The sequence below is a fragment of the Centruroides sculpturatus genome, unplaced genomic scaffold, assembly GCF_000671375.1.
Source record: "Centruroides sculpturatus isolate CEXI.00-Female unplaced genomic scaffold, Cexi_2.0 scaffold541, whole genome shotgun sequence".
Classification (NCBI taxonomy): Eukaryota; Metazoa; Arthropoda; class Arachnida; order Scorpiones; family Buthidae; genus Centruroides; species Centruroides sculpturatus.
The window spans coordinates 415,629-430,081 of NW_019384809.1; the positions used below are offsets into that span (position 1 = coordinate 415,629).

The following is a 14,453-nucleotide window of genomic DNA, read 5'->3' on the forward strand; positions in this document are numbered from 1 at the left end:
CGTTATATACAACAGTGGATTGTCGTAAGTCAAGACAATGCAAGATGGCTGGTGAGTATTTAGCTTTCTCCATCGACGAATCACAGTTCATCGAAAATTTATCATTTACCTCGTCTGTTAATCAAATACATTATTTAATGGAATTAATCAGATGCCATCGAATTTTGAGAGAAACTATATTTTTAAATTGAACAACATTTGAAAAGGCGTACGCGTCATGTATAGCATATTATTCTCTTAACCTTATTAAAATTGTAAACAATCGTTATAATTAGGCTACTGAAATTTCCATATACAGGTAACCCCCGTATAACATGGGAGTTATGTTCTAAAAAATTGCCGTGTTACACAAAACAAAGCTAGTACGAAAGGGGGTTAGGTTTCAAAAATTAAAAAAAAAACATGCTATTATATTTTCATAATTATCTTTATTAAAATTTTCTTAAGAAGTGATACATGTTAATATAAATTAAACAATGTTTTCTTCGTAATCATTAAGCACTATTAACCTAGGGCGTTTTCTTTTTGGCAAGATATCCTCTGAGCGTTTTTCTGCATTACCTTTAGATCTATGCTCTACCTTTTGCAAAAAATATGTTAATTTAGATTGCTTGTTTTTAGTTAAAAGATCTTTATAAATTTCCTTCTTATGAAGAATAAAGCAAGTATGGAATAAGAGAAAAACATCTGGCAACACTGAAATAAGTCTCGAGAAGGACCACGTGTAAAAATATCGACAGAAGGTGGGAAAAAAATTTACATACTTAAGTACTAATACTTCACAAAAATTATGCAGGAAAATCTGATAGTACGTACGCGCTCGAATGAAAAATGTCAAATGAGGTATCTTTCGCACTTAAAAGCTTTATCACGTTTATTGAACTGTTGTACGGGAATTTCAAATTAGAAAGTTCGCTTTTAATAGTTTTTAATATTATACATTTCATGTTGTACGAGGGTTTTACCCAATTCTCGAACCGTGTTAGAGTGAATCCGTGCTATAGAAGTGCCGTGTTATACGGGGGTTACCTGTAATTTTTTTCTTTGAAATGCTTTTATAATTCCTCCATTTATTTCAAATTTTATCAATGCTTCTACGTACAATACTAGCACTTCGCAAATTAATTTCCAACAATTATCTTCTCCGTGAGAAGTAATATTTCTGCTCTTGTATTGTTTCTTTTTTTACTCTAACTCCAATTTTCAACGACTATTTCGGAAGAACTAAAATTATGCATTTTTCCTCTCATTTTATCCCCAAAACTTTCAAATGACACGAGTTCTCTCTGAAGTGAGAAAGTTCCCGGACTATACTGGATGAAAAACTACTCTCGAAATCAGGTTAATGATATTTCATCATACAGACCCAAATTTGGCATGAATATTCTTCGACGCACTAGGAAAAAATACTGCAGAGGTCTCCACCCCAACCACCCTTTTTTAAGCCCAAGCAATTTTTTTTGTCTTCTTAAATATGAGCTTGACTAAATATATTATTTGACTGGCTGTTACTCGCGACTTCGCCCGCGCAGATTTTGCGCGGGGTGCAAAATCTGCGCGGGCGAAGTCGAAATCTGCGAAGCTAACACCATTTACATATATTCAGTATTTCAACAACCATAGTAATTATGTAATTTATATTATGTAATCTAAATGTATAAAATTATTGCGATAAACATACCCCTTATTACTGAGAATCTTCTAATTCAATCGAACGTTTTCAATCTGCCCAATTTTCTAGAACGTTTGCAATCGTTCTATAATCGAACAAATATGTAGTAACAAATTCGAATTTAAAACGGTTCGACATTTGGTTAAAAAATCGTAATACGTAAATATTTGTACATTTGGAAATTTGAAAAGTTATTACCACCAGAAACAAAAAATCGCATCTAAAATAGTACAGTAGAATCCATTCTTCTGGTTAAGCCTTAATACTCTCCCCCAGCGGGGGAATTTCGAAAAATCCGTTCTTAATGTGAATTCCCATGGCATACCCTACTAAAACGCATATAAAAAGAAAAAATCGCATCTAAAATAGTACAGTAGAAGCCGTTTTTCCGGTTAAGCCTTTAATTACAGTGGACCCCCTATAAGATCATAGATACGTTCCATTCTTTAGGAATCCGATTTCTTACGAGTCCTTCCAATCACAGCCCGACACGTGAGAAGTTTACGGACTACGGCTGATTGAAAGGTTTTCTTCCATAAAATTAATCGATTCTAGACTAACCGACTCAACATTTCCAAATACGTATATTTTTTTTGGGAATAATCCGTATAAACTACGCCATAAACAAAAAATTGTAGGATTACTTACCGAGTGTGCACCATTCGACATCGCCATTGCTCAAGCTTGTTTTCGTCGCGGAACAGCTCAGCAAACCGCGGCCGATTTCTAATAACTTATTTTTCTGCGAAAAATTCGCTGAACTTTGGAGACATCGTTAATATAAATAATTTTAATCGCCGTTGAATAAGAAATGTTCTTTCACAAGAAATGTATAAAATTACAGTACTGTATTAGACTTACGGTACCTAATTTACATACTGTACAGACGATAGTTAGCCTAAACTCTCCGTAGCGTGGCACTACGTGGCGGAAAATATATATATATAATAAAGTTACAATAAATTAATATATAATTATATATACAGTACCTAATTTATATATAATACTGTACAGACGATAGTAATCTCTCCGTAGCGTGGCACTTGACGGCGGAAAATAGTTCGGCTGCCTGATGACGTTTTATGTAATTATAGTTTTTTTTTTACGGATACCGTCGCAATTTTATAGGAATCGTAATTATAGGGACCCGTTTTATAGGGGTCTACTGTAATTAATCTTCTCCCTCTCCCCCCGCGGGGGAATTTCGAAAAATCCGTTCTTGGTGTGCGTTTTCATGACATACCGTGTACCAAATTTCACATCTTTTAGGTTCAGCGGATTTCTCCGGGTGATGATGAGTCAGTCAGGACAAGCAATTTTATATATATAGATATAGGATTAATTTTCCATTTCCATGATTACACAATTTTCCCCAAATAAGGAGAAAATGCTCCTTGTTTTCTATTGGGTTTGTCTGCCAATTTCACTTTAATGCATTTATTTTGGGGTGGCAATTAAACCACTTTCACAATTCGACTAGTATGAATCGGACGTAGACAAAAAGATGGCTACTGGACGAGAATACAATAGCTCGTTACATTCTTGTTGAAAATCTATAATAAACCCATAATTCTATTTGTCCTTGGGTATCATTTTTTCGTTGTCATTCAGATTTTTTGGCCTTACGATGGAGAAAAATGATGCATTTAAACCATAATTATTGTATTAATTTTAATACAGTAGAACCCGTTTACGAAGTCTAAATTGTACATTTCCAGCATTTACATCAATAGCATGTTAAAATTTCCCTCATGTTTTCCCATGTAAGAAATTGCAATATCGGAGCCGTCGACGATATTTCACCCACTTTACGATTTGTCTCCAATGGAAATTTCTTATCTTTTTCCTCACTATAAATTTTAATAAAACTTTATCACTTATGGAATTACTTTACTATTTTTATATGCTCACCAGACTATATATCAAAACATCTACAAACCCTACATATCTGACAAGTGAGATAGTCGCTAATTTACCTGGGGCCTTTTTTTAGCAGGGATGAGTTGGAGGGAAAAATACACTGGGTGAAGATAAAGTAAGGAAATTTGACATGGTAGCTTGTATACAAGGTGCATTTATATTGATGCTATTAAATTTCTATAGCAATGACTAAAATTAAAAATTTTTATATTTGTATCTGCTCATTTGAATTCTTTGGCATTTTTATTTGATACCTCAAAAACAATTTGATAGAATAAAAAGTGTATATATATATATATGCATAATGTTTTTATAAAATATTTATTTTAGCAACAAAGTAAAAATAACATCACTTGATTACTGTATATGTCTGTATTTCACTTGAAAATCCTAGTGTTATAGATAATGGAAAATAGTGTTTCAAATGCTAAAATATTTTAATTTTAAAACTACTTTTACTTGAAAAATAACATATATTGCAACCAAAATATTCTCAATAACTTTAAACCAAAACAGGAAAGCAATTTCATATATTGTTCACCTTAACAGAAAGATGAATATTGAATTTCCTCAAAGTATAAATATGAAAATTTTGAGAGAAGATTTTTTCTATTTATATTTTGAGGAAATTCAATATTCATCTTTCTGTTAAGGTGAATAATATATGAAATTGCTTTGCTGTTTTGGTTTAAAGTTATTGAGAATATTTTGGTTGCAATATAACATGATGACAGTGTAGCATCGGTAACAAACTGTCATTGCAGTTTGCTACTGATGGCATGGCAAGTTTGATACTACTGGGTACTTTGCTGTGTAAGCACATAAGAACTAAGTACACACTGATATATCACTTGACTAAGTTTGTATTTTAATTCTTTTATTATGTGCATACCATTAGATTTAGTTAATAATGCAAAATTTTTATTTGGCAGTTTACTTTTCAAAAACATCCAAGCAGTGCAGTTTCCTCTCACAAACTAGTTTAATTAGCCATTGGTTATAAATATTCATTTTACAATTCAAATTGGAAACATCCGAGGAGGATCATACAAAAGGTGTTGCACATAATAAAACTAACTTGTTATAACTTCTATTCACCCAACAGTATAACTTTATATTAGGGTTTGTTAATGGTAAAGCAACAAATTTTGAAGTTGATAATTACAGTAGAGCGTCGATTTTCCGAATCAATTGGGGACTGGGGTTGTCCGGATAACTGATTTACATATGTAAAAATAGTTTAACGTATCCGAATATCAAAATTTTTCTCCGTTGCGTGTTTCTTTGCGTTGAATTTTTGTCAATGTTAAGCCTAACAAAGACTATTGTATCATTAAAAATTATTTTTTTATTTTGTACTAACAAAATAAATTTATTGAAAAATATAAAAATAATAAAAAATTATACTTCACAAGTTAATTTAGTATCAAAAACGTAAAATATTTGAGTAGCCCAAGACATAGCCAAAGATTGAAGCGCCACAGCACTGGCGAAAACTTAAATTTGCCGACTGGAATTCTTTCGGATGATTGACTTTTGGAAAATCGACGCTCTACTGTACTTAGAAAAATACAACTTCAAAATTTTCAAAGAAAGTGTGTGTTCAATCCAACTTGGACCATATCTTTAATTTAGAACTTGTTTATGTTTGCAATTTTTTGATTATGAAATTTTCTAAACAAAAACTTATTGAGCTTTGAAAAAAACTAGTATATCCAAAAATAATAGTTATTCTATATTTTACATTAAATTTGAAATTTATTGGGTTGCAGTTTGAAAAAAATTGTAGACCTATAAATTTCCACTGTTGTCCATCAGTCTTTCCTTAATCTCAAGAACAGATGAACCAATTCCCATATGTTAACTCCATCTAACTATATAACAACTTCCAAAGTCACATTATTTTAGTTAAAACATTTACCCCGAAAGGTGTTACTTTCCTTTAACAATAGAGTCATTATGACATACAGGAGCAAGTCATTACAGTACTAATTTGAGGTGACGAGAAAATATATTTTAAGTTAAATAAATTGCAGCCTGGCATTGTGACATTTTCAAAATAGATGAGCAATTATTTATTAAAAATTAGGTGTAATGTATTTTTAATAAATTAAAATCATCTTTGTAAAGTTGAACTGACAATAACATTTTATTTAAGTTTAATTTGTTTCATTATACATTCTTAAGATTAAAAAGCATAGAAAATGCAAGCATCATCTGCACCAGATCTCAAGAAGAGGTTGTCTCAGAACAGATTCATTAATGCAAATTCCTGTATATGCTTTTTAAGCATTACAAACTATTAGTTTTGAATTCAGGCACTGCTTGTTTAACAATATATATATAGAAGTGTAGAAAAAAGATAATTGCACGAACTTAAAACATAAAAGATGTCAAATGAACAAATGACTGGTGATGAAAAGTAACTGAATGCAACATGTGATCCCACCCCCCTGGAATGAATTCAATGCTAAGTGATTACCACAATCTTCATTTTCAGTATTGGCTACCACAATTCTCCATCTTTATCTTTAGAAGGGACTTCGATAACTCTGGGTTTGTCAATAATGCGAGCTGTTCTGTTTCCCTTCTCCACAATACCTATTATCCATGCCTGATAGTTTTCTTGCTTTTCTATATCTTTGCAATAAGCAGCTGCTTGTTCTCGGGGGAGACAGATTAAAAGACCGCCTGAAATCAAAAATTAATTTGGAGATATTTTCATTGTTAATTATTAGATTTATAAAATAAAGTATTTTATTTACCTGATGTTTCTGGTGAATGGCCTTGTAATAACTGGAACATATTACCACAAGCCTTTGCCACTGCTGCCATTTTGGCTATAATTGGCAAATTGTGAATGACAAATGATACTTCGTTCTTCTGAACCCTTGCTAAATTTTGTGCATGACCCAAGAGACCAAATCCGGTTACGTCGGTTGCACCATGAGCATTATACTTGTGCATTAATCTAGCAGCTGAGTATTTCATAAATTATCGACTCTTGAATATATTTTTATCATCAATATATTTTGTATTAAAATGATTTAGTTTCAAATATATTTACCTGTCCTGTTCAGTCGTGCCATACTATCCATTGCACGATGGTAAGCCTTCCTTACGTCATCTTCACCAACAACAAGTTTAATTCTATTCCACCTTTCTGGCTGATCTAACCATTGATAAGCATTTACAGCTACCTGAGTTCCTAAAGGTTTTGTAAGAACTAGAACATCGCCAACTACTGCATTATCAGGCCTGAAATTGTTTCATATAAATATTTTTAGTAAAGCTGTTTACAATCCAAATCAAATTGTCCAAGTTTTTAACAATGAAATTTTAATAAAAATCAATAAGAGATATCAATGAACATAGGAAACAGAAAGAAAGAAAAATGAAAATATCTTAAATGAAATCTTATGAAAAACTATAAAGTAATATTAAACCCGACTCAAAGCTTTAAAAACATTCTGAATTACTGTTAAAATTTAATTTTTCAATTTTTTTTCTATTCAAAACAAGAAACAAAACAATATAACTGGAAGACTATTTTCCAGTTAGAATAAAATCAGTGTCGAAATTTTTTCCACTTACAACAAATAATTAAATGTCCATTAAAAGTATAAGCAAAATCAAAGTTTTTAGAAAATAATTTCAGAGATATATTTTAAAATTAAGAAATATCAATATATTAATTTAACATGCTATATATCATTTTTTAACTTTCAGCATCAGTAAAAATAGCTACATCAATAGTTACATACATACACTACTATCTGAATTAAGTAGTTGCTGGCATATTGTGTGTATGTAGATAAAAAGTATGGTTTATATACAGTCGACCCCCCTATAACGTACGTTCCAATAACGATAATTCCTATAACGTAGCGAAAAAATTGTAGAAACTGTCGTATAACATACCTCCCATAACGTCGTTTCGCGACAAGATTGATAGAGTCTGGACCAATAGTGGATGAGCAGCCGAACTACTTTCCTCCGACCCTGCGCCACGCTACGGAGCGGCTAAATTGAGTTTGCTATCGTCTGTTTAGTATTATATATAAATTATATATAAATTAGGTACTGTACATATAATTATATATTAATTATATATAAATTAGGTACTGTATATATAATTATATATTAACTTAATTTATTGTAAGTTTATTATAATTATATATATGCTTTCTGCCGCCTGGCAACACGCTACGGAGATCTTAGGCTAGTAAGTTGAGTTTATTATCGTCTGCACAGTATGTAAATTAGGTACCGTAAGTCTAATACAGCACTAATTTTATACATTTCTTGTGAAAGAAACACTTCTTATTCAACGGCCATAAAAATTATTTATATTAATGATGTCTCCAAAGGTCAAGTTATTTTTCTGCGAAAAATTCGTTATTAGAAATCGCGGCCGCCGTTTCGTGTGCTGTTCCGCGACGAAGACAAGCTTTGAACAACGGGCGTAGTCGAACGGTACACACTCGGTAAGTAATCCTATAATTTTTTGTTTATAGCATAGTTTATACGGATTACTCCCAAAAAATTATACGTGTTTTGGAAATGTTGAGTGGAATTAGTCTAGAATCGGTTAATTTTATAGAAGAAAACCTTTCGAACAGCCTTAGTCCGTAAAGTTCCCACCTATCGGGCTGCGATTGGCTCATGTATTTAATCATTCATATAACGTAACATTCGCTTAGCGTGGAACGTATCTAAGCGTTATAGGGGGGTCTACTGTATATATGATGTGATATGTAATGTTACAAAAAGTAATAATTTATGATATACTTACACAATGAATTCATTAGGTTGGCAAACACTTGTAGCTACTCCTCCAATTGTTAACCAAGGATTAACTACTGATTGTCCTCCAGTAATTTGAGTTCCAGCATCATAAGCACAATCCTAAAGCAATTTAAACAATGATATATATATATTCTATTGATAAAAATTAAGTTTGTTAAAAAAAAAAGTAAAACAAAAAAGTTTAAAAGCATTTTATACATTTTTTAAGTCGTTTTTAATAAATATTTAAATATTTATATTCTTGCATTTTAAAAGAAAGTCTGATAACATATATTTATTTACTGTTACTATGCAATAATTTACATATACATAATCTAAACATATTTAATATTTATTTAAATTCTTCATATTCTTGCGAAATCTCAAAATATTCTTTATTAGCAGAAAAAAATGTTAACTGTACATATATATAAAGTCTATTCAAATTCAACAGTAAATTAAATTGTTTTTTGAAATACCTCTTTAGAAATAGGAAAAATAACTAATTACAAGATAAAGATTACAAATAAAATTTTTTAACAATAACCTATATTAATTATTGAAAATTCCATAAAACTTACAAAGAACACATCTTAGATAACAAAATAAGTTTAATAAAATTTTCATAATTTTTATTAAACAACAACTAAGAAGAAAAAATATTTACAGCAACATAAAAGAACAAATTAGCTATTAAATCTTTGTTAATTAACTTTACCATTTCATAATAGTTATACATACAAACAACAGGAGGCAGCTGTTTCTATGTTTTGTCAGCATATAAATTTTTATAATTTATGCATTCATTACATGTGTGTTGGAACTATCAATACACAACAGCCTTCAGAACAAACAATGTACAATTAGTTAGAATCAGAAAAATTTTACTCTTACTGTGAATTTGTTGTATGAAATATACAAAATATTAGAGATTAATTATGAAACATGTTTTAAATGCATGATTAATTATTATTCATATCTTCAGTTATAATTGGAAAATTTAATCCTTTTAGTTTAAACCGTTTATAATATATGATTAGATCTGCTCATTTTTATTTATTACCAGTTTGCTTTCAGACAAACCTGTTTTCCTCTCTAATAATTTTGTTACTTTTATTTGAGAAAAAAGATTAATTTTTTTCATATTGATTTTATGGATTCTTTTGTGAAAACATATCAATTTTGTATTATATAACAAATTTAAGTATTTCAAGTTTTATAAATAAATACTCATTCAAATATTTTATATAATTGCTCCTAAACTAAACAGATGAGAAAGTTTTTAACACAATGAAGAGATGAAGAGAGAAAGAGAGAGAGAGCACTTTTAAAATTTTTATTTCAGAAACTACAAAATATTTAATTCAGTATGACTTGTTTTATTTAAATAAAATTTTTCAAAAAATATTTTGCAATACAAGCTAAAACAAAATTTAAATAAATATATAGCATATTTAAAATTTCATAGGTCATTAAAATTTTCTATAAAAAATTAAACTCTCAATTGCTAATAAAAATTATTTTGTAAAAACAAAATACTGTTTCTGTTGAAATTTCCATTTGCTTCAGTGTTATTCTAATTTTTACTATTTTACACTGAGAATTTAATAATTTCTTTCAGCTAAAATTTACAAAATGAACAAAAAGAATTCACTACTAAATGAGTGGTCAAGAAACTTATTATTATTTTTCTTAATCCAAACAATAATTTTGGATAAAGTTATCATAATATAAAAATGCAATATATAAATTTATTACCTTAAATCCTCTCATCAGAAGTGGTACCACAGTATCCCTCTCTTTTTCTGACATTTTCTGGCTAATAGCCAAAATCATTAACATATTGTCACATTCAGTTACACCCAGTGCATAAAGATCACTTAAGACATTTGCACATGCAATTTTGCCCTATAAACAAAAATGATTTATGCGAATTAGATTTATAGTATATGTAAAATCATCCCATTTCATGATAAACATATTAATCTAGAAAGGCATTAAATGTACAAGTAAAAATTTAGAACACTAATATTCAGATTTATCTTTAAATAATTCTTTGCATTTATTTTTAATACCAGTTTGAACTTCTAGAGCAATTTACATATAATCTTTTTTTTTTTTTTTGAAATTTCTTAAGCTTGGAATAATTTGTATTTTGTTGGTAGTTATGTTAATTTTTTTGACTTTACATATAAAATAATTTATATAGTTTTAATTAATTACAAACTACAATTCTTACCATAATATAGGGGTCATCAACCAAAGGATAAAAAAAGTCAGTTGTCTGAACTAAAGATAAACCTCCATGTCGAAGTGGAGTAACACTGCAATCCATTCCTATACCTAAGGATAAAATAATATCTCATATAAATCATAAATTTATGGCAAAGTTCTCTTATTTCAAATCTATGAAAAAAATTACAAGTTTAAAGATTTATTAGATCAGTGTTCCCAACGTGGGGCCCATGCCCCACAGAGGGGCAATTCGAAAATGGACTCATCCAGAGTTTAAGTTAACCGTATAGCCACTGTACGGTATATGTTAGGGGGCATAAGAATTTTAGAAAGGCTTAGGTGAGGCATAGCACATAAATGATTGGGAAACATAGTATTAGATTATCAAGCAAAAGCCAGATATAATTGAATGTATAAATTTGACTTAAATCATTAATCATATATTAGTAGTTTGGTATTAAATTAAGTAACTTTTAAATGTCATTATTCAATTAAATAATGCATTATGTAAATTGTATCTGCATATAATGAATATATTTCTAAATACATGCTATATTCTACAAAATAATAATGCTGCTAATTGAAATAGGCATTGTTACACTGAACTATAATAATAATGTCCTACATTAAAACTAATAGCACAACATAAAATGGTTAATAAGAATTGTACATTGAAATGGTGCAAAATAATTCAAAATATTTTGAGAAAGAACAAGCCATTTACAATATTTTCTTTCAGGTTAGTAAAATAAATGATTCATAGGTTAGGCCAATACCATGTCAGCATAGGAATCTGCACTAACATGACATGACAAATTTCTTGTTACAATTAATTGAAGAAGTCAATTAATATAAAATCAATGTATTTACATTATACATTTTCCTCCTTAAATATCAAATCAGAAGGTAAAAAATTTTTAAGACATATGTTGACATCTACAGCTGCCAAGTGAAATTGCATTTAACAACAAGCTTGGTCAAGCCAATCTGATAGCGTGCTCCACAAAAGCAAATCAAATATTAATTTTGTTTAAAATAAATGTTTATAAATTCTTGGAATCAAGTTGATCAGAATTTTTCACTGAATATACAGTAAGGGATGTGGTTTATAGATTTCAGAGGAACTGGATAGTTTTTACTATAACTTAAAATGTCTGTAAATGAAAATGTTCAGTTCCTTTTGCACATGCATGTGGACATGCACAATGAATGGATTGAACAAAGCATGCACATGTCATATTAGGACTTTTGTGTGTGTCTGTCAAAGCACTTCACTACTATAGTGGAGCATGCTAAAAAGGATGAATAGCAAATGAGTGAAAGTAATATCTCCATTCCTATAATACACTATCTGGCCAAAAGTATCCGGACACCCAGTGGTATGGACTCTGAGAGTCCTGAGGCATATATTAATATGATGTTGGTCTTCCTTTTGCATCAATGACAGCCTGCACACATCTGGGGAGACTTTCCACTAGTTTTTGATAGGTGGCTATCGGAATTGACTTCAGGCGTCCATCACAGCTGAAGTGAGTGCTGGCAGTGAGGATGGTCGATGTGGCTGGCTACGTAACCTGCGTCCTAATTCGTACCAAAGGTGTTCTATAGGATTTTGATCGGGGATCTGAGAAGGCCAGTCCAGTTTTTGAACACCCATTTCATCAAACCATGCCCGCGCAAGTCTTGATGTGTGAATGGAGCAGTTATCCTGCTGGAAGAGAAATGGGCCTTCCCCAAAATATTGCCATAGAGTTGGGAGAGCAGTATTCTCCAGAATGTCCACATACATCTTAGAGTTCATGTTTTCAACCACAGGAACTAAGGGATCCAAGCCAAACCATGAAAAACACCCCCACAACACGATGCTGCCACCACCAAACTTTACAGTCGATACAATACAGTCATATAAGAAGCACTCGCTGGGAATCCACCAAACCCAGATGCCTCCATTGGACTGCCAGATTGTAAAGCGAGATTCATCACTCCAAAGAACACTTTTCCACATGTCCACAGTCCAATGACGGTGAGCTTTGCACCATTGCAATCGACGCTTCACATTTTGGAGAGTGATGTTCGCCTTGTGAGCGGCTGCACAACCATGGAATCCCAGGTTTTTTAACTCTTGATGAACAGTCTTGGTGCTAACACTAATGCCTTTGGAACTCCTGAGGGATTTCAATCAACGAGGGTGTGTGATTTTGTTTCACTACCCTTTACAGAGTTCTACAGCTGCATTCACTAATTTTGTTCGGCTTGTCACGTCATTTTTTTCCACTTTCACTGCCTTGACGTTTTCACTTCACAATTACATCACCCACAGTGGATTTTGGTTTCTGTAGAATGTCTGAAATTTCACGAAATGATTTCCCACAAACGTGGCATTCCACTATAATGCCATGATCAAAGTCACTAAGCTCCTTTGACTTACTCATTGTCTCACAAACGCATAAATATGACATGACAAACCACTACCAACACTTTTATACCTTTCGGTTACACATCAGAGACCATCACCTACCAGATCTGCTTTAGAAGGGTGTCTGGATACTTTTGGACAGATAGTGTAGATCAAGTATAAAAAAAAGCTTAATAAAATAATTTGTTTATTATATGACTAATCAACAAATAGTAACCTCACTGCATGGCAACCATGATTTCAAAAAGTACACTTTTTAACACTTGAATGAAGTTAATATTTTCTCTTCCTATAATCATTCTTTTATTTCATGCAATAGCTGCCATTAAGAAGTCTCAATATATCACCTGTTGATGTTAAAGTCAAATAACAAATCTTTCTGCATTGAAAATGTAAAACTTATCACTAATTTTACATTTACAATTTCTTTTTGTAACCAATACTTCAAGAGAAAATTTCTGTAACATGTTAGCACACATTATATATTAAGCATCATAAAAACAAACAATCTGATTCAAACTTATAATTAAAAACATCTCCTAACTTGCAACAAGCAATTATTTATTGTGATATCATTGCAATGCCAGGCTGCAATTTTTAATCATATTTTTAATTTATTTCATTTAAAATACATTCTCTCCATCTCAAATTAGTGGTGGTTTGCCCCTGTACATCATACTTTTCCTTTAACAATAAAGCTATGCCAGTCATCTATCTAACACCTTTCAGGGAAAATTTTTGAATTGAAATAACATGACTTCCAGTTTGCATAAAAGTTCTATATTGAGGCCACCTGTCCCTAAAGTTTCCATATTTGGTCTCATCTTTCATCTAACTCCATTCTTGAGATTAAGGAAAGACAGATGGACAGATGATAGTGGGAATTTATAGGTCCACAATTTTTTCAAATTGCAGCCCAATAAATCATTTACTACATAATAATATCAATCAAAACTAGGATTTAAAAAAATTAATAACTCAATTTATATAGTCAACAAAATATTCTGAATCAGCACCATAATAAATTTATTTTAAGAAGTTTTTTAGACTGTACATTGAAAACAAGACAAGACCAAATCTCATCATATTCAGTTTATTCACCAAAAATGAAAAGAAAACAAAAAATGTAAATACTATAAAGACTTCTGTCTAGATCTTTATAAGTAAATACATGCTCTCATTTAATGAGAAATAAAAACACAGATTAATAGAGTTCAAACTTCCATCATCCGTACAGTCTCTTGTTAAAATTTGATTTATGTACACAACAGAAAAATGCAATTACATGGAAAAAAAGCATTTTTTAAAATAATTCTTTTTTATTTCAAATCTAAAGTTTTATTATTGAATAACTTATTTTAAATGAATAAATTCAAAATTTTTAAGTTTAGAAATTATCTTGACCACAAAACAAATTAAATG

General features: G+C 30.7%; 1 protein-coding gene across 1 annotated transcript; it reads right to left on the reverse strand.

Annotated features, from left to right (window-relative positions):
- Window positions 1-5,717: 5,717 nt before the first annotated feature.
- LOC111629768 (selenide, water dikinase) lies at window positions 5,718-10,754 on the reverse strand. Its single transcript, XM_023373679.1, has 6 exons — window positions 10,620-10,754; window positions 10,139-10,288; window positions 8,388-8,500; window positions 6,660-6,850; window positions 6,358-6,570; window positions 5,718-6,283 (listed from the first exon to the last, which is right to left on the reverse strand). The coding sequence occupies exons 1-6, from the start codon at window positions 10,713-10,715 to the stop codon at window positions 6,099-6,101; spliced, it is 948 nt and encodes a 315-aa protein (XP_023229447.1). The 5' UTR covers window positions 10,716-10,754; the 3' UTR covers window positions 5,718-6,098.
- Between the last annotated feature and the right edge of the window lie 3,699 nt (window positions 10,755-14,453).